At 38.2% G+C, this 21,432-nt stretch overlaps 1 protein-coding gene across 1 annotated transcript in view; it reads left to right on the top strand.

Moving 5' to 3' along the window:
• fndc1.L (fibronectin type III domain containing 1 L homeolog) overlaps positions 1-21,432 on the top strand; it is a 109,358-nt gene that overhangs the window by 30,537 nt on the left and 57,389 nt on the right. Inside the window, exons 2-5 of the mRNA XM_041562712.1 lie at positions 12,477-12,671; positions 13,586-13,684; positions 17,866-17,983; positions 20,635-20,822. Coding sequence (XP_041418646.1) covers positions 12,477-12,671; positions 13,586-13,684; positions 17,866-17,983; positions 20,635-20,822 — 600 coding nt within the window. The remainder of the gene's footprint in view (positions 1-12,476; positions 12,672-13,585; positions 13,685-17,865; positions 17,984-20,634; positions 20,823-21,432) is intronic.

Below are 21,432 nucleotides of genomic sequence, written 5' to 3'. Positions count from 1 at the left end.
GCCTCTTGATGCAGGGGAACCTTGAACCTACCCTACTGCAATTTTCAGTGCAACTTAGTTTTGATTCACATCAATGTTTTTTGGCATATTCCCCCATATGTAATAAAAAGTCACTAAGTTTGCACAGGAGCAGTAACTCATGGCAACCAATAAGATGCTTACATTTAAACAGGTGACCAGTTAATTCTACCTGCTGATTGGTTGCTCTGGGTTACTATCCCTGGACAAACTTAGTGCCTTTTATAACATAACCCCAATTGTGACAGAATTCCCTTTCATGGCTGAAATTATGCTGTAACTGTGTGAACAAACTCAGAATTCTGGGTAGAAAAACATGACAAACGGAGTCCCCTTTGTAGATGACCCCTTTGGTATTTCCCAGTTGTATAAATTATCATTAGATGGCTTCCCTCTCTTGGCTCTATGAAATTGCTAGGTCTAACCCACATTGACCACCTTTAATAACTTACTCGTTGTCAAATTGAAAGCTTTTATTACCACACCATATAACTTGGCAATATTCTTAAAGGCAAAAGGCTTATTTACAAACAAATATGGCAGTGCAGTTGTTGTGTGTATTGACTCTTTTCTTTAAAGATACTTGCATTCAAACGTGCACTTCCATAAAGTTCTGCTATGTGCAAATGTGCCTGACCAACCTGCTTGGATGAATTGTGTGCAAGTGCAACTATTGATGCTTGGAACCCTGGAATACCCACCGCCTTGAATGTGGGCTGGGTCAATAGCCACAAAGAACATGTGGCAAGAGAATAAGGGCAGGACTACACGGGCGATTCCGCCGAAATCCACCTCGCTGGCAAAATCGCAGGTGTCACGTCGGATACAACGGAAATAAGGTAAGTAATGCCAGTGTCGGATCGTGTCGCATTGTTGATGCGACGCGACACGACTGTCGGATGCATCCAACAGTCATGTTGCATCGCATCAACGCTGCAACACGATCCGATTGAATTGAATTACTTACCATATTTCCGTCGCATCCGACGTGACGCCTGCCTGCGATTTTGCGCAGTGCATTGGATTGCAGCAGAATCGGCCATGTAGTCCTGCCCTAACATACTAATGCCATTTTAACACTATGCCAAAAGTGACACAATCCTGACTCTACACTTTATTTAATCCAACTGCATTGCATTTGACACATTTGCCACAGCTGCAGTGTAATGTATCTTTATAACCTATATATCTATAACACACAACTTGAATAATGTCTAATTTATATCTTTATAATCAGTTCTTAGTGATGTAATCAATGGTACTCGGTGCTTAGTGATGTCACTTGTTTCACATGTGGCGTTGCATGACAAAGGAACCCCATGGTGACATGAAATTTCATTATATTTTGAATACAGTTTGATAACTTTGTTCATAGGTTAGTGTGGTGGTTACAGATATGTGCAGCTAAAATTAGATGATGTATCACCAGGTTCATTTAAACTAGTTTGTATCAAGTGCAAGGTACTGTTTTCTTATTATAAAGAAAAAGAAAATAATTTTGAAATATAATTGGATTATTGAATTACAATGGAGTCGGCCTTTCCGTAATTTGGAAATTTCTGGATAACGGGTTTCCGGACAACGAATCCCATACCTGTATATATGTGTGTATGTGTGTATATATATATATATATATATATATAAATATACACTCCAAACTCCGAACTTCAGCATAGGGAGGGGTGCACAGTAATTATGTATACACCAATTATTCTCAGACCAGCACTCCATTATTTTATTGTTACATCGTATCTATGCCCGACATTTCGGTATATATATATATATATATATATATATATATATATATATATATATATAGTGATGGGCGAATTTGCGCCGTTTCGCTCCGCCGAAAAATTAGCGAATTTTGCGCAAAATTCGCGAAACAGCTAAAAATTAGCGAAACGGCGCCGGCGTCTCATTTTTGATGCCGGCGCCCGTTTTTGACGCCGGCACCCGTTTTTGATGCCGACACCCGTTTTTGACGCCGGCATCCGTTTTTTTGGAAAACATTTTTTTGACGCCGGCGAATTTTTTCCGCGAATTTTCGCGGGCGTTTCGCGAATTTATTTGCGCAAATTTGCCGCGAATTCGCGCCTGGCGAATAAATTCGCCCATCACTATATATATATATATATATATATATATATATATATATATATATATACAGTCCAGAAGTCCTTAACGCAAACTGTAATATATATATCTAACTGAGTCCATACCTGGGTGCTATCTTTACTTCCAAAATTATCCAAATAGCAAAAGAAAAAAGATGCACACCAGGATTTGTATACAAAAAGTTAAAATTCCATATGTTTTGGTTTACATTATATATATTAGTTCTAGTGTGGAATATGTACAGTGCTGTGTACAGTCACCTACTGAAAATGAATGCATTTGACTTCTCACAGCAGTCAAACACATTAAGACAAAATTCTCCTTTATCGGCTTTGACTGACTGACAGGAACATTTGAACTCAGAAAAGTGTTGTTAAATGGCAAAGTAGATCAAGCAGCTGGGGAATCCTTCTTAATTCCCCAGTTGGATCCAATAAATCCGCCCCAGAGAATTGGACACAAACCATGAAACCTTGGTTCAAACCCCTAATCTCAGGGCCAAGACTAAGTGTTTCTAAGTATGCAGTAGGATCTGGAAATGTTTTGTGGGAATAATAATACAATAAAAGGTCATCACAGACTGTATTCCAAATTATTATAATTTACTATTTAAAGATCACTTCATTTGTATCTAAGTAGACATGACACCTCCTTAGTTACTTACTGACTAATGCTGCAACCAAGATTTCAACTTTTAATTGAAACCCAATGTTTTCCAGAAATGCTTTTGGGCACTTGTCTTTTAAGCTTTTTTTTAACTAGCTGTTACAGCATGAAGACAGAGCCTTTCTGAGACATTGGAAATTCTTAGTCATTATTTTGGATTGGTATTTTAAAGAACATGCCATTAATATAAAATACAGAAATAATTGTTAACAATCCTACCTCTGTATCTTATAAAGTGCTTGGAACAGGTTTGTACTTTATTAGCAGAACAATCTGCGAGTGGTTCCCAACCAGATAATATACACAGTGAAGACCTGAAAGCCAAACTGAGACTATATGTAAAGGATGTAGGGATTTCTGAAATAATGCACTGTCTGAGTTTAATAGTTTAGGATATTTCCTGTTGTACTTAATCCTAATCCCCAGAGAAATTCCTGGATTCAGGTTGTAGCTGGCCAGGACTGAAAGGATGCACAGGTCAGGTCACTGTCTGATTATCTCTTAGCATAACAAAGGCAAAATTATTATTTAGATGGTCAACAAAACCCAAGGTGAGCAAAGTCCAAGCAAAATCTGACAAGCGATTGTCAAAGCTGGGTTATCTGCATTAAAGGCAGAACCAGGTGCATGAAGAGCAGCTCTGTCAATCTGTCTATCACACAATCAGACTTTCAGAACTTTTCTCAGACTCTAATGTTGGAAGAACAAGAAAATCCTATACATTGGTCTATATTGAATCCTGCTTGTCCCCATACCCCCAAAAAAGAGCAAACCTTGTCTTTTTGGCATTCAATGAATGTGCCTGGAAGGGGGTGGGGGTAAGCAAGGCTCAGGAACAGTCAGTTCTGGGATAGTTGGGAACACCCACTCACAAAATGTAATGCATGTTATGGACCCCCTTGAAAGCTCTAGTCTAGTAGAAGAACAGGAACAGGGACAGGAACACAAACATGGCATAGGACCAAAGAAGCTTGACCTACAGTGGGTAAGGGTGCAGCTCTGGACTGAAGGTTATATAGTGAATTACAAAAAAAATCTGGTGTTAAACATCTGCACAGAAATGAAAGGATAATATTCTGGGGGATACCTGCAGCCTGTTTGTGTAGCCCAGTGATGAAAATCCTATAAGTCATGCTAAAAATAAAAGTGACTGCCAAAAAATGATATACCCATACATGGGACTACAATATATATACCTTATAGTGCATGCTTGCAATTTTTTGCAGTATACATTCTTGGCAACTGAAAGAAAAGCATTTTATAAGGTGTAATGTGTATTTTATGATAACCCACGCAATTCTTTATGGGAATTCATTGAGGGATTAATAGCTGGTGAATTTAACTACAAAAGTTTGATACACTGGCTTGATATGAAACACATGTTTTTCTGTGTCTGCCCATCGTACTCTCCTGTGAAAAACAGGGGATATGCTTTGAACCTCACTCATCTCTTTTTTCCTAGCATGTGTCTGAAGAATAGGGCTGGCACATGTCCCAAAAAGTGAGTATAGAGCTAAGCAAAGTCCTAACGTTTAACCTCAGACCTCCAGGATATAATAGAAATATAGGCAATAAGTGAACCATTTGTGAACTGATTCTTGCATGTTCTCTGCAGATTAATATGGAAAAAAATGCAAAAATTAAAATAAGAAATAAAATTGCCTGCTAACGTCTGTATTCCTTTGCCTGTAACTTCCCAATTTGTGCATTCTGACTCATTTCACTAATATTTGCTGGCAGGTGGCTACATTTTTAAGATAACACAAGCTGGGGGAGTCCCAGAAGGACCTAACTCATGAGGTTGGGTTCATTACTGTGCAAAGTTCAAGTATAAAGTTTACTGGTAAAGTCAATAAGAATGTCTTGTATCACTGCATTGACGGTTGGAGTATTCTACTGAAGGCTAATGAAACAGTCTTTGAAAAATAAAGTTAATTCTTCTGAAACCAGCACACTGGTCAACTGGCAGTATACCTGCTTTGTATAAGTGCATTAGCCACTGTTAGGGGAACTTCAACCAGCAACCAAATATTTTACTCACTCCTTGCTTGACCCCTTTATCACAGGTCATGACTTAGCACTTGTGCTGACTTTTCAGTCTTAGTGAACACGTACCCTATTATTCTCCACATCTGCTCTGTCTCATAGAGAGACATCCCTTCCCTTCACGGCCCTTCCAGTCCCTGTGCCACAATTGTTGGGTTAAACTGTAAGCATGCATGTCTGATCAAATAACTGGTTTGATCTTTAACACTACAAGCATGCAAAATTGTGGCAATAATGTAATAATATAATGACAGCAAAGTTGTCTACACTTATAACTTAGTTTGCTGTTCAATATTACTTGACAATACAAATAATTCTGTAATGTCTTATACAAAGGAGTGGCTGTAGTGGAGTAGCTACCAGGGGTGCTGCGGGTGGCCTGCCAGAGCAGTGAAAAGAAGTATCTTGGGCAGCAGGGCAAGGGGTCTTTTTAGGTGAACCACGACAGCACTCTGGCACAAGATTCAAGAGGGGTGCGTTGTGAATGATGAAATCATGCAGGCCAGGACAAGACCATGTTGACCTTCAGTTCAAGAGAAAAGTTATGAGCAAAGTTTGCCCTCAATTTATCAGGAATGACCAACGTTATCCAATACAATGGGCCCGCTAAAGCTTCTGGGTCCCATTGCCATTACACTGACTGTACTACGACTATCTCCACCCTTGATATCACATGTACAAGTATTTTTCTCCTGTTTTACCTGTAGGTAACTCAGGGCAACATTCATGGGTTCCGTTTTGATTACATCTTATATTTCCCCTGTTGTAATTCACTGTTATGCACTTAACAGTTGGGGCGCAGTGAACCCCTAGTGGAGTTGTGATGTTGTTCTGTATGTCATAGAATCAGGCTGACTACTGGTCTATCGTGCTGTGGTTTGGCTGGTCTCTTTCACTTTTCCTCCTGCCTTTCAAACACTTTTGATAGAAGCATGTTAAACTTGGCAGGGGTATCAAAACAGTGAATAAGGCAGACAAGGCCATGTAATTACAAATGATCTGTTTGATAATTAAAACACTTCCACTGTTCCCAAATTCCTTGCACATTGCTAAGGAACTTAAAAGTAATGAAGATCACCTGGTGTACAGTGTTATACAGTTGCTAAATCATCCCACTGTAGCATGACATCACTTTTGTAGCTCAATATAAACATTTTGATATTAATTCATTCCAGATGGTGCAGACTTCTTATGGTCACAGAATACTTAATGAGTGGTTACAGTTCATGCATATATATATATATGTATATATATATCTTTTAACCTATTCAATGCCGGGTCCTTTTGATCTAACAGCTCCATATGTTGACAGTAAAAACTAGCTCAAAGTTTTACCCAACACCACAGAATGTACAGCATTGGCATGATTGTGAGATAACCATGGTAGATATATATATATATATATATTCTCAACCAAATTACATCTGGTAATGGCTTTGGGCATTCATGGATACATATGGGATATTTTATTTATAAATATAAATAAAGCTCACAAACAAATAAAATCCATGATTGCTCAATACCCTTTGCTACAAATACATGACCCACTGTAAAACATGGACAGACACACTCTGGCACCCACCACACTATGACGTTTGTGACATTTCAAAACAGGAACAGTGTGTGGCCTTTTCATGAAATGTTATTTTAATGTGAGTGTATGGCCCTTCAACAATCTCTCAAATAAATTAAACAAATTAGTGGAGCTCACTGCAATCATGGCATTTTATCAATTAGATGGCTGCAGCATGGGGGGGGGCAAGAAACGCTGTCCCATGAACAATCGATTCACCATTTCTCCACCTGTTGTGCACGCCAAAAGACTATTCCCATAATAGCATTATAAAATCACAGCTTTATTTATTTTACAGCAGTGGCACACAAAAGTGCAATAAAGGCACGGATAGGGTCCATTTGTTGGACAAATGGCAAGATAGGGGGGCAGATATGTAACACAGTGATATAGGAAGTTATGTTGAAAAAAGATACATGCCCATCAAGTTCAATCTTTGAAGTCTAAATATAACCTGCCTAACTGCCAGTTGATCCAGAGGAAGGCAAAAAACCCATTTGAAGTCTCTCCAATTTGCCTCAGAGGGGGGAAAATTCCTTCCTGACTCCAAAATGGCAATCGGACCAGTCCCTGGATCAACTTGGACTATGAGCTATCTTTTATAACCCTGTATTTCCTCACTTGCTAAAAAGCCATCCAACCCCTTCTTAAAGCTATCTAATGTATCAGCCATTCAGGGAGAGAATTCCACACCTTCACAGTTCTCACTGTAAAATAAAACCCTTTAGAATATTTAGCCGGAACTTCCTTTCTTCTAATCGGAATGGGTGCCCACGTGTCAGCTGGAAGGACCTACTGGTAAATAAAGCATTAGAGAGATTATTATGTGATCCCCTTATATATATATATACATAGTTATCATATCAACCCTCAAGCACCTTTTCTTCAGCATAAACAACCCTGACTTGGCCAGTCTTTCCTCATAGCTGAGATTTTCCATACCTTTTACCAGCTTAGTTGCCCTTCTCTAGAGCCTCTCTAATGCTATAATGTCCCGTTTGAGCACTAGAGACAAAAACTGTATAGTATATTCTAGATGGGGCCTTACCAGGATGGAATTAATTGGGCTGGATAGTTTTGTGTCATCTGCAAACACTGATACATTACTTACTATACCCTCCCCTAAGTCAAGTTAAATAAAAGTGACCCAATACAGAACCCTAAAGGACCCCACTGAGAACCTTACTCCAAGTAGAGAATGTACCATAAACAACCACCCTCTGTACCCTATCCTGTAGCCAGTTTCCTATCCATGTGCATTAAGTCCAACAGACCTTAGTTTAGAAAGCAGTCATTTGTGGGTCACGGTATCAAATGCTTTGGCAAAATCCAAATAGATCACATCTACTGCTCCCACACTGTCCAGCATCTTACTTACCTCATCATAAAAAGCAATCAAATTTGTCTGACATGACCTATCCTTCATAAAGCCATGCTGATCGCTGCTCATAATGCCATTCACCAGGGCAAATACTGGCCTATGAAAAAAACTTGCCTATAATTGCCAGGATGAGATTGTAATCCATTTTTAAATTTAGGAATTACACCATCAATCCATAGGTACCATACCAGATGAAAATGAGTCTCAGAAAATCAGAAATAGTGGTTGGTGGGATGAGGGACTGACCCAAGCACAACATACAACTGATTGCTTCATAATTGTCATTGTATTGCATTAATATTTGGACAACAAAGTACTGTACTGTAAATTAACATATTTATAATGTGAAGCCTTCAGGGGAAGAAACTCAGAATCCCTGCTTTCGATTATCATGTGCAGGAAATGATTTTGTAGAGGAGAATGGGGCTGGCACTGAGTAGTTGAATTGATATTGATGAAAGATTTTAGAAATCATCACTGCTTTAATGATTTCCTTATCCATTCACTTTGTTCTTCAGAGGCATCAACTTCCTTGTTTAATCTAGTGTGTTGATGTACTGACTCCTTTATCATCATTATCTTGTCAGACAGTAATCTAAACTTTACACATGCCATAGAAAAAAAAGCTACTCAAAACTCACCTAAATGCTTTAAGTGCCGCGATCCTCCTGGTTGCTCTTTCACTGGCATTCCCAACAGTACCATATACTTGCACAACAGAAAGACAGTACTTCAGGTGGATAAAAGATAGTGATTAAAGGCAACAAGCCCAATATGTGCTGCAGCCAACTTTTATCTCTTTCCACCATCTTTTATTTACCTGGAGTGCTGTCTTTCAATTATGCAACTAATTGATCCAAAAATTTGGATCCTAAAATAAACAGCCACATGTATCCTCCAAATCTTTATTGTTGGGGATTGTTTGCAGGCCCGGATTTGTGAAAAGGCCAACCAGGCCTGGGCAGGATTTTAGGAGGGCGGCATGCTGCCCAACCACACCCACATTGGTTCAAAAACACTGGGGATGCGCTGGAGATATCATTTTTTAAATTTCCTGTGCGCCAATCCCCCTTTCTGCAGTCCAGATGATGAAATTTGCACGAATAAAGGCGAGGGGACAGTGGGCCTAGGGGCGCCCACTATGTAAATCCGGCCCTGATTGTTTGCAAATAGTTGCTTCATCATAGTTGTCAAAAATCTTTAAAGGAGAAGGAAAGGTCTTATAATTTGAATTTACCTAAAACCCCAGGTCGGTGCTCCTATCGGCAGAAAAACTGTACTGGTCCAGAATTCTTCCAGCGAGTATAACGGATCGATTGTCTTCTGGTTTTTTCTTTTTTTTTTGCGGCTGCACATGCGCAGTAGTGTGAAAAGCTGACGTTTAACAAAAAAGTTGCCTATTTCGATGTACTGTGCACGTTTCTGCTATGGGAAATTTGAAGATAGAAGAAGTTGGAAGAAGATGGAAGATAATTGCTCAGTGGTGCTCGCTGGAAGAATCCCCAGCTGGTGCAGTTTTCTTCTGATAGGAGCAGCGGCCTTGGGTGTCAGGTAAGTTCATACAATCACTTGGGGGTGCCTAACTTTTGGCACCCCCAAGTTAGAAGATATTTCCTTCTCCTTTAAAGGGGTTCTTAACCGAACCATGAGGCTGTCTTATTGTGCCCCCTAGTTTTCTGTCGATGTTGACAAAAATAAACAACAGGTGTAAAATAAAACTCACACATTGATACAATTGCCATTGATTTTACACAACAGTGATGAACCGCATTACGGTCTATTATAGCAGGATGGAAACCAGTGGAGGAAAATCTATTGTGAGAATTCAGTGACTTATCCACATCTATTGTGGTTTCTTTGTATATCTTCTTGGGAAGGCCTCCATGACTGTGTTAATGGAATCTTTGATTAATATTGTGTTTTCCAGTGGTTTGTTTTAGATGTTGTGTTCTTGTTAAGGCACGGTAAGAATTGTTTACAATTCTCTCAAGTTTGGCAGCTGCCCTAGCTACATGTGTATACCCGAGACCCTTTTTAATTCCACTTTTGTTTCATTCAATATTATATTGCTTTCCATTAAAATCTGTTCCTTGTTCATTGGTAAAAAGACTGAACATTTAGAAAACAGCTCATCAAGTGGATTGTATTACAGACTTCCTTTCCAAGAAAAAAATCTTTACTAATATTTAATGAGGAGGTTTGCAGAGGTTCAGGCAAATATTTACACTTTTAGGGCCACAAAGATACATTAGAAATAGTTAAGTTCGTTTATGGAGCCAGTGGCAAGTCTGTAGCCATTTCCAGCACCCACATTTTATTTCTTGGATCATCACCACCTTCCATTTAACGTTTTGTAAATGCATCAAGCATAATAAATATATGGTGTGGGGTCCTTTCTAAATGCCTTTAGTCAGCTCTCATCAGCTCTACAGAGTCTCAAATTTTATGGCATCTTAAAACAAGGACTTTTGCGGGTTTTATTCAACCAACCATGTGATCTGTGTTCAACAATGTGTAATGGAATGTAGTTTGAGGTTGGATTTCACTGAACACGGACAAGTTAAGACTTTGTTTAAGATCTGCATTTATCAGTGCGGTTGGTAATAACTAGAATTGTCATGGTATTATCTTACTAGGAAATTGTAGAATAAGCATTGACAATGGAAAGAATTCAGCTGATTTTGTTTGAATTTCATACACTTAGGTATTTGAGGTATAAACCAGTTTAACATATTTTTATTAATGTGGTATTCCTAATTTCACAGTATGCTGAAAAGAAAATAATTGTAGAATTTATATTGGAAAGAAATACTATTTGTCAAAATAAGGATTTAAACTTAAGTTTAATCTGCTGACATAACTATTACTAAATATAATGTGGTGTTCTGAAAGAGAACCTGCTGCCTAGGATTGTCTGGCACATTTACAATGTAGAAATGGAACTTCTAGTTGTCACTAGCATATGGCTATATTATGCAGGGGCTACCCTTGCCCCTCTGCTTGCTGCTGACACCCACTCCTCTCTTAGCAACACATATGTATAGAAAACGGATCCACACACACACTCTGGTTAATGCAGTCGGGGAGTATCCCTTTTATTTAGCCATCAAACATTCAACGTTTCGGGGGGGGACACCTCCCTTCATCAGGATAGACCCACTCCTCTCTCAAACTCACCTTTTTGGCACCAGAGGGGGTCCACGATTCTATCGTAGAAAAGTACAATTGTGATAGAAGAGTCGCTAGATGAGTGACTGGTCCCCTTTAATTCAAACTCTTTATTCATAACCTGGGGTTCCAATGCATGCAATGTGTGACTATACCTCTTCCCTAAAATGGAGATTTTTAGATTTTTCTAGGCCCACAATAAAAACACTTTTATATATTATCCATGTAAGCATAACTCACCCCTCCCCCAAGGAGAGATCCATGCACAATGACATCACATTCTCCAATTACACATATTTCCTCCCTTTACCCTTGGTAACTGGCAAAAAAGGGGCCATACAGCGAGCAGAATAGGTACAGGAGACAAATAACTATTGTCACGTATCTATACAAAAGAAAACGAATGTGAAGCAATCCTATGTAAGAGCCTAAATATTGATACTGGCATTAAAGCATACAAAAAATGTTGTTGTGTTTATTTTTGCTTGTTAGCTAAATTCCAAATGCTGTAGCATCGCAGGCAGTTTCAGGTGGTGCAGGTTTTTCAGAGGAGTGCAAATCCATGAATTATATAGTGAATAAAGTACCCCCTATTGTAAAATATAAGGATATTATAAGTTACCGAGGAGTTTCATGACCTTTATACAGGTCATGGAACTCCGGGGTGACTTCTAATTTCCTCATATTTTCCAACAAGGGATACTTTATTTGTTATAATACTCAAGTTTTAGTGAGTCATGTGACAAAAATGACATCACTACTCACCGTTTATAACTGATGCCATCAGTAGTCACCGTCTAGGATATCATTTTCAAGATATTCCTGTCTTTTTTGTGTTATATAGTGAATAATGTTCCCTCTATTGAAAAATATCAGTCACTGAGGAGTTTGATGACAAAGACGAAGGCTGATTGCTTTTATACAGGTCATGGAACTCTAAAATGACTTTGGATATCTTCATATTTTACAACAGGAGGTACATGTTTTATAATAATACACAAGTTTCTGTGAGTCATGTGATAGATATTACACCAATTATAACCAATGACATCACTAAGCACTATTTATAAGGAAAAAATGTACAGGATATATATATATATATATATATATATATATATATATATATATATATATATATATATATATATATATATATATATATATATATATATATTTGGCAGACACGAATTTGGGGTGAATTTCCGTGTTTGGCTGCAAGCAAATTAATTTGCAAAACTGCGGCCGGCAAAAAATTGATGCACGTTAAAATTATTCGGACGCCCATTGACTTTAATTCGATTGGACCAAATGGTCGTACATATAAAAATTGTCGCTCTCGTCAAAATTATTTTGACTTTTTTTTTTGATTTAGCGAATTTCGCGGCACAGATTCGCCCATCAGCAATTCCTTTAAATAAATTCACGAAAATAATATATTTATATTATGTATATATGCCTTTTTAATGTGTTCCGAGTTTCACTTATATTTGTCTGTTGTTTTTTAAGAAAGGAAGGCCCCAAAAAGAATATTCCGAGTACGCCCTCGACCGGCTGGTGAAAGATTATCTGCTCTACAGGCATTGGGATTAAGAACTACACGCAGATTACGAGGCTATTCATCCAGTCCTGGAGAGAGTGCAAGGAAGATAAATTATGCTCCTCTTAAACCAAATATTCAGAAGCAAGACAATAAGCAACGTGGTAAATTGATATTTTAAATTAAATTTTACAGGATGTAATAGTGTAATAGTAATTAAGTGGTGTTCTTAAAGGTTCATGTTAATTTGTTCCTTGAAAACTTTGAAAGTTTCGATTGAGTACACTGGAGCAGAAGCATTTAAAGTTAAGAAGACACAAGGGCATCCCTTGAGATTAGAAAAAGGAGTTCTCTCCCTGAATTCACTGTACTGGATGACTTTTTAGCAAGAGAGAAAATATAAGATAACTAAAGTTAACAATTATAAAAGTTGATCTGGGAGCTGAATCAACTAACCTATTGGAATTATGAGAGATTTTTCTTTTCGGTATTAGTTTTTAGGTAATAATCAGAGTTTTTCTTTACCTTTATCTGACATAGATAGAATTTAGCCATACAGTTTAGAATTGTCCCTTAAACAATTGGATGACTTTGATGGACATGTGCCTTTTTTCATCTTATCTACAAACTTACTTACTATCAATAGGCCTTCGGGGTAAATAATCACCTCACTTAAAAACTGGTCCTTGCCAGTGTACTGGTCCTTGCCAGTTGTTAGGGTTTGCTTGTCATCTCCATCTTCTCAAGTTTTCATGTGACCGTCCTCATGGGATTGTTGGTAGTGAGTAAAAAGGCATGTCACCTCTATATTTTATGTTTGTAAAAGTTAACTAAACCTCAGAAAAGGAAAGGGGAAAAAAAACTGTAACCTATGCACAGATTCATGACTCTGTTGCTGCCCATGCTCTATATTTCTGTACCATAATCCGTTAAAGGTCCTTGTTTTACCACAAAGTATTGAAATATTTATATCAAATCCAGTGGTCATACTGATGTGTAGAGTAATATGAGATGTTACGAGATGAAGTGAGGGGGGTCAGTTATGACTTTTAATATCCAGTTTTCCTGCTTTCTACAGCATCTGAGTCAGTGCATGTGGTCTCCCTACCGTCAATGAATTCTCAGAGGAAAAGCCAGCCAGTATTTCGGGCAGCTGTTACAAAGCTTAAAATTCCAGGTATGTCAGCCCGTTTCTTTGATATCCAGCCAAACAGTAGCACTAAAGCCACAGCATGAGGCAAATGATGTTGGGAGTTAAACTGCACAAACACAAAAGATTTGCAAGAAAAGATCAGACAAGACAGAAATATGATTTTTTTATTTTTTTATTAAAATGTCTGTCTCAGATTTTATTAAATAATCAAAGAATACCAAAAATAATCTAAACAGGTGTTTTTCTTTTAACAAATCTCCATGCCAGGACAGCAACATGTGTTTTTACTTGAATTTGCTGATTCATTGGTGGCCATATGCACAGAGGAAATCAATAATATAATTTATCACGGGAAAAAATGGGACAAACTAATTGATATAAACAGGTCCCCCTCATAAAGGATTTGTCCATTCTATATTTCGTTAGCTGTATCTATATCTCTGTGTATTGTTAGGCAACTAAAGGAACATATTGGACTGTTGCAGATATATGTTACAGATATGGGACCTGTTATCCAGAATGCTTGAGACCTGGGGTTTTCCAGATAAGGGATCTTTCCACAATGTGGATCTCCATAGCTTAAAGGGATACTGTCATGGGAAAAATCATTTTTTTCAAAATGAATCGATGAATAGTGCTGCTCCAGCAGAATTTTGCGCTGAAATCCATTTCTCAAAAAAGCAAACAGATTTTTTTATATTCAATTTGAAATCTGACATGGGGCTAGACATTTTGTCAATTTCCCAGCTGCCCCTGGTCATGTGACTTGTGCTCTGATAAACTTCAGTCACTCTTCACTGCTCTACTGCAAGTTGGAGTGATATCACACCCTCCCTTCCCCCCCCCCCCAGCAGCCAAAGAAAAGAACAATGGGAAGGTAACCAGATAACAGCTCCCTAACACAAGATAACAGCTGCCTGGTAGATCTAAGAACAACATGCAATAGTAAAAACCCATGTCCCACTGAGACACATTCAGTTAAATTGAGAAGGAAAAACAGCAGCCTGCCAGAAAGCAAGTGCAGGCACAAGTCACATGACTGGGGCAGCTGGGAAAATGTCCAGCCCCATGTCAGATTTCAAAATTGAATATAAAAAATCAGTTTGCTCTTTTGAGAAATGGATTTCAGTGCAGAATTCTGCTGGAGTAGTACTATTAACTGATGCGTTTTGAAAAAAACATGTTTTTCCATGACAGTATCCCTTTAAGTATACATAAAATAATTAAATAAATCCAATAGGATTGTTTTGCCTCCAATAAGGATTAATTATATCTTAGTTCGGATCAAATAACATGTACTGTTTTATTATTATAGAGGAAAAGGATCATTTTTAAAAATGTGAATTATTTGATTAAAATGGAGTCCATGGGAGACTGCTTTCCTTTAATTTGGAGCTTTCCGAATAACTGGTTTCCTGACAGTGGATCCCATACCTGTATCACAGTATGCACATCATGAAAAACATATTAACTTCTACTATAAAACTCATATATTAGCTCATTAAAATTGACTACAAAGAATTGTGCAGGTGTTGTCTTATTTCTTAGCGTGCGGAAGTGGCTACCTGTGGTGCTGTTCTAAAATATACAACATATGTCAACAACAACACTGGGGAGGCCTTTTATGCCACCTTTTATTTGAAACTGCTTTAACACAAGGCCCACGACATACAAGCTTTCTGCGAAATGTCTTGCATTTTCCTGTAGAACAATATTATAGTACAGTAGCTTAAGTTTTATGAAAGAAATGCAAACGTGTGTATTGGTTAAATTAGTTTTGCGTGCACAGTAGGTTAACAGCTGCCCTGCTCTCGGGATTTTATCTTTGGCATTTGGGGTCACAGCAGGGGAGCTGAACTTTATGAATTGCTGCCAACGTGATCTGTTTGACTCCTTCAAAGAAAATATATTTAATAGCACCTTTGATGCTTCAGGAAATTGTTAGGGTCTTGTTGACATTTATGCAGAACATATTTGGATTTTTTTGAACTCTGTATATAAGATGCTAGAGGTCTGTCCCTGGAGGACTGTCTATTTCCCTTTTTTTGCGAGATAATACATAACGTGCTGATATGTTCAACTGCACAGTCATATGTTAATGACAATTTACCCAACCAAAAGCATTTTTTATCTCAACATTTTCTTGTAAGCCTTGTTTTCAGTGCCAGAAATATAGATCCTTTGCAGATTTGCTGGTATAGAAATGGGTTCTTCAGCTTCTTGGGACATGGAAAAACACAAAAGGAAAATCAGTAAATAAATAAAGAGAAAATTACAAAATGAAAGGAACAAGTCGTAATATGAAATAATAATATATGATATGCATTTAAGCTCATAGAAGCTTCAGCGGCTGTGGAACTGCAGCTCCTAACCTCCTCCTCTATCAAAGCTAGAGGGAAAATGTTGGAAGTTGTGGTAGCACCATATGCAGATAAAAAGGTTACTATCCAAGTATGGAATTATTTTATATCTAGTGGTTCCTATATTTAACTGTAAGGAGATAACAATGAATATAACTTGAACATAGTAGCCATTAAGAATAGTCTTGCATTTTTAAAATTGATGACTTGAACTCTGTAGGGCTCATTTATAAAGTTTGCTCAGGGCAGATTGGTTCGCACAGTGAATATATTTGCACTGTACATGGTTACATTTATAAAGCTGAATAAGAATGTGCAAACAGAATTGCGATTTTTTTTTCACACTACTCATATCTATAAGAGATTTTTAAATATGGCAAAAATGGCAAATTGCGTTTAAATTACACTACAACTTTGGTGGTGGAGAAAATATTCGCAAAACAGTTTAGCAATTGCAAATTGAAGTTACTATCAACGATATTTTCGCACACAACAACCTCGCACAGTGGGCACACTCACGCAAACACCAGTCTCATTTGCGAAAATTTATTCTCAATGCCAATTCGCAAAAAACAGAAAGATGGGCACATCAGTGCAATATTTAAGCATTCAGCAAAAAACATGGGCAATACAACCTGATTAGACCTGAAAGAATCATGGTCTAATAGAAGAACCAAAGTCAGACTATTCCCCTTACTAGTCCCCCAGGTCCTTTGAGGGAGGGATACCCAACCGCCGGGCCGCGGGCCAGAACCTGCTGAGGACAGTCTGCAACTGGGCCGCCGAGCCTAGTGAACAATTAGCGTGGCGCGCCGAATTGGACGCCGACCCGCCAGAATTGGACACTGACCCCTCCTGACCCCCTCCCAACTCCCCCAACCCCCCCCGGACTCTTCACCGGTCACCGGGCCATAAAAGGTTGGGGACCGCTGAAAATAAATAAAGTGAGGAGAAAATCTCAACCCTTTATTGCCCACAAGATAACTCAAAAACAGTAGTTCATCATGTTAAAACAAAAAAAATATTTTTAAAAAAAAGTTCATAAGAAATTGTGTGTTAGCTTAAAAGATTCTTAGTTTATTAACCAAAATGGTTTACTAGTCGTAAATCAATACTGGAGGTACGTTAGTTTACTCTTTAGGCTTAATGCCAAATGTGTCTCTCAAGAGATATCCATAGCCTATGGAGCAAGTTGTATTGTGGGGTATCCCCTTCCACCCCCTCAAAAACTATTCTTGAATATTTAAGATAATTGGTCTATTAGAAGAGTTCACATCCTAAGGCTCATCAGAGAACCTGACACCAAAGGCCTATACACTTACAACAATTAGATATGTGTTGGTTGTGCTATCATGGAAATAACAAAGTGCTAACTGAAATTGTCATTGGCTAAGATCCAATAGGACCCAGACACAGATCCTGTTCTACAATTGCAGACCTGCCTGACATTGACAGTAGGGATGTACCGAATCCAGGATTCGGTTCGGGATTCGGCCAGGGTTCAGCCTTTTTCAGCAGGATTTGGCCGAATCCTTCTGCCCAGCTGAACCGAATCTGAATCCTAATTTGCAAATGTAAATTAGGGGCGGGAGGGAAATCTTGTGAATTTTGGTCGCAAAACAAATAAGTAAAAAATATTTTCCCCTTCCCACCCCTAATTTGCATGTGCAAATTAGGGTTTGGATTCGGTTCGGTATTCGGCCGAATCTTTCGTAAAGGAATCCAAAATAGTGGATTCAATGCATCCCTAATTGACAGTGATTGACCATTCTAAATGGTGGAACTGATGTTTGTTCCTTCAGCACTTAAGTGATGTCTAACATTATTATTAAAATACAATTTCAGAGGAAACCCATTTTGTGGAACCAAAAGATGTCAGTGTTAGAGTCATATCTTCTCAGTCTGTACTCGTTTCCTGGATAGACCCTGACTATGAAAAGTCTGCAAAGGTTGGCTCAAACAGGTAAGAATATATATGTCTTACAGGCATGCCCAACTGTTAATGAAGAGTAATCAAAGAAAATACACTTAATAGTTCAGTGGTATTGTATCAGGCCCAGATTTATGGAAAGGCCACAAAGGCCCGGGCCTAGGGCGGCAAAATCTTTAAGGGGTCAGCATACCGCCCAACTACACCCGCATTGGTTCAGAAGCACTGGGGATTAACAGGAGATACATTTGTTTTTATAATTTCTTGTGCACAAATCCCCAGTACTCTGGACCAGATGCTTCCTTTGCTCATGTGCATAAAGGAAGGGGACAGGACGGGGACGATGAATGGCAGCGGGACTAGGGATGCCTTTGTATCTACATACACTTGCCTTTGTTTGAATGCAATCTTATGAGGTAATTTTATTACAATTGCATTTTATGATTGTGCCATAACTGCTGCTGCAAGTGACTTTGAGACTAGTTTGTAAATCATGCTGTAAAGGTTGAGGTACAGATATGAGATATGGAACTGGAAGGTTAACTCAACTGGCAGAGGCTATGAAACAGTGTGGGTCTGGAGGCTAATCCTTTTACCTGCTACAGGTGACTAATACAGATGCAGATGTGCTCTGTGTATGTATATGTATTGAGGCAGATAGAAAAGTTAACAGTTCCGTGTGAGTTAGGGGAAGGGGATAATATGGAATAGAAACATGGGCTATATAGAGATGGGCAGATCTGATACTGAAGGATAATCCAATGGCACGGGGCTAACATAAATGCAGGGTGGGGATAATCCTGAGTTAATATGGAGAACCCAATTGCAAATCCAGGACAGAGAGGTCATTTTGGTATCAAGGGATCATTACTTGAATTGAAAATTCATCCTGTGACCAAAAGATGGCAGAGGAGGTAATCTATCCATGGGACTGGGTTGAGAATGCAAATGATGATATGATACTCGTGGGCTAATACAGTTGCCTAAGGGGAATTGCAGAATAGTTAGTTAACACTGCTTCGGGGGATTGATATAGAAACACAGACAATGCTCTCTGGGGTTAACACTACTGCTAGGAACTGAGAAAGTAACACCGCTGCAGTTATGTCACATATAGACAAAGACCAAGCAATAAACAAAGAAAATTATGATAAAGAGATTGAGAAACAGTGTCAGTTTTATCAGATTTATCAAAGTTTGAAATTAATGTTCACCACCAGGTCTGGACTGGGAGTCAAAATAGGCCCTGGCATTCCAAGTATACGGAGCAGCCCAATATAGAGTGACTGTCTATAGCATCTGACATTTGCCAGAACCCACAGATTGCCAGTCGGGGGCTTCGGATCCTGCCACTCTCTGTTCATTCCCCTGGGATTTTTTAGAGATGTATTTATCAATAGGTGAGAGTTTACCATTTGATAAAAATGCCTAAAAATCCCATAGGAATTAATAGACAGTGGCATAATTTTACGACTGTAAACTCTAATTTCACACTTTGATAAATCTGTCTTTTAATCTCTGATAGATAGGCTTTATGAGACAGAAGTCTAATCCAATTGTGAATCAGTAACAATGTCTTAGGGAGTTATTCCTGCAAAGCTGCTTGTGCACCTACACAGGTTTTACACCAAGGAGCTGTCCAGCACTGTAGTGAATTATAAGGATTATTGGTTTAATTGCCAGGATTTACAGCAAGCTCTTTTTAAGACCCATTAGTTAACAAACAACATGAAGCAACAAGAAAATACTATTAGTTTACAGTGAAAGTAGTGGGTGCCACATTTAAATGTTTTTTTTTCCTCTATAAGGTGTAGCAATAAAAAAGTTGTTGTCTTTTGTGTGATGTGGGCACCAGGCATGCCAGCAGAGACACTCAAAAGAGTCAACTCAGTTATTGAGTTATTATTTTAGGAAACCAAGTCTTTCCTATTAAACTCTTCTAAATTCAGGGCACACAACAAATATTTCTGTGCACAGACAGTTCTGCACACAGCTTGAAATCGCTCAATTACTAAATTAAAAACCTATTCTCTATAGTGCAGGTTTTCATGAATAATTTCCCACCATTCTGTACACATTGCATGCTATTCCTAAAAGTTACAAACAGAATTAGCAGAAACATACCGTAACTATTTCTTTCTCTTGCATGAAGGTTGCTCTTTGTTGAAATCCTTTGCTAGAAATCATTTGCTGTAGCAAAAGAAATGTACCTAGTTGTGTAAAAAGAACAATTAAGGGAGACAGCATCATCCTCATTAATCATGTCTTATGTAATACCAAAGTGTACAGACATAGAACAACAATAGATAAGTACAGCCTACAATCCTAATAAGGTGAAGGGTGCACACTAATATGGCTTTCTTTATATTATTGGTTGGAAATATCGGCAACATTCCAAAAGTAAATGTCTGTTGGAAACTCATACCACACAGTGAAATGGTGTTTATTTCTTGGTCTTGGTTCTGTTATTTTGGGTTACCTTATTCAGAGTCATTAGCCCTGGGAAATGAAATGTTAATAAATATTTAATTTTATTTCAAATGCTATTCTGGAGAATGCAGACACATTATTTTCCTGTGCAGTTTAAAAAAAAAAAAATCAGTAGCTTTTTTTTATCTGTCAACTTTTATTTTGCCACTGAAAATGTCTTTTTGAGATGTTTAAAGTAGTTTTCATACCTACAGGCAGTACTCTGTACGCTACAGAGAAAAGGGAGAGTCTGCAACATGGGATTACAAGCAAGTGAACACAAGGCGTGCTTTGGTGGACAAATTAAATCCTGATGCTATGTATGAATTTTCTGTCCGTATTTCTCTAGAAGGCACTGAGGGCCAATGGAGCTCTTCTGTTTTCCAAAGAACCCCTGAATCTGGTATGTCTTATCTCCACCTACATTTACAATATATTTCTAATTCTAGTATAGTAGTATAATTACCCAATCATTTTACACTAATCTGACACTTGTCCACTACCTGCTCCTGCCACTGTTGTAAAAGCCTACTTCATACCTCCCAAAAAGGGAACACTTTAAGGGATGCTCCACTTTGGCCGTGCAAGTTACACCCAGAAGTATAACCAAAACCTTCATGACTTTCAAGTGAGCACTGTTCCTTTTGAGAATTCAGATTAATTCAGATCCATCCTGCTGTAATCTAGAAATGCACTGAATCTCTAGATTCGGCCAAATCCTAGCCTTATTTGGCAAAATTAGAATTTGGACAAAGCAAAGCCAAGTGCTGAACAGACTCCTAACCCTTAAAATCATGTGACGTTGGATTATGTGTTTACATATAGTGACAATTTTTTTTGCGGTTGCTTTTCCCCCTGATTTGTGCCTATTTGTATATGTAACTGATGATTAGTTTTTCAGTCCAAAAAAGTGGATTTGGTTCATCTCTGTTGAAATCACAAGTAAGCTTCTAGTTAAATGAGAAAACATTAAAAGACTATCTTCAAGTAGTTATGATCCAAGAGAAAGAAAG

The sequence above is a fragment of the Xenopus laevis genome, chromosome 5L (assembly GCF_017654675.1).
Source record: "Xenopus laevis strain J_2021 chromosome 5L, Xenopus_laevis_v10.1, whole genome shotgun sequence".
Classification (NCBI taxonomy): domain Eukaryota; kingdom Metazoa; phylum Chordata; class Amphibia; order Anura; family Pipidae; genus Xenopus; species Xenopus laevis.
This window is presented reverse-complemented; position numbering and strand designations above follow the sequence as displayed.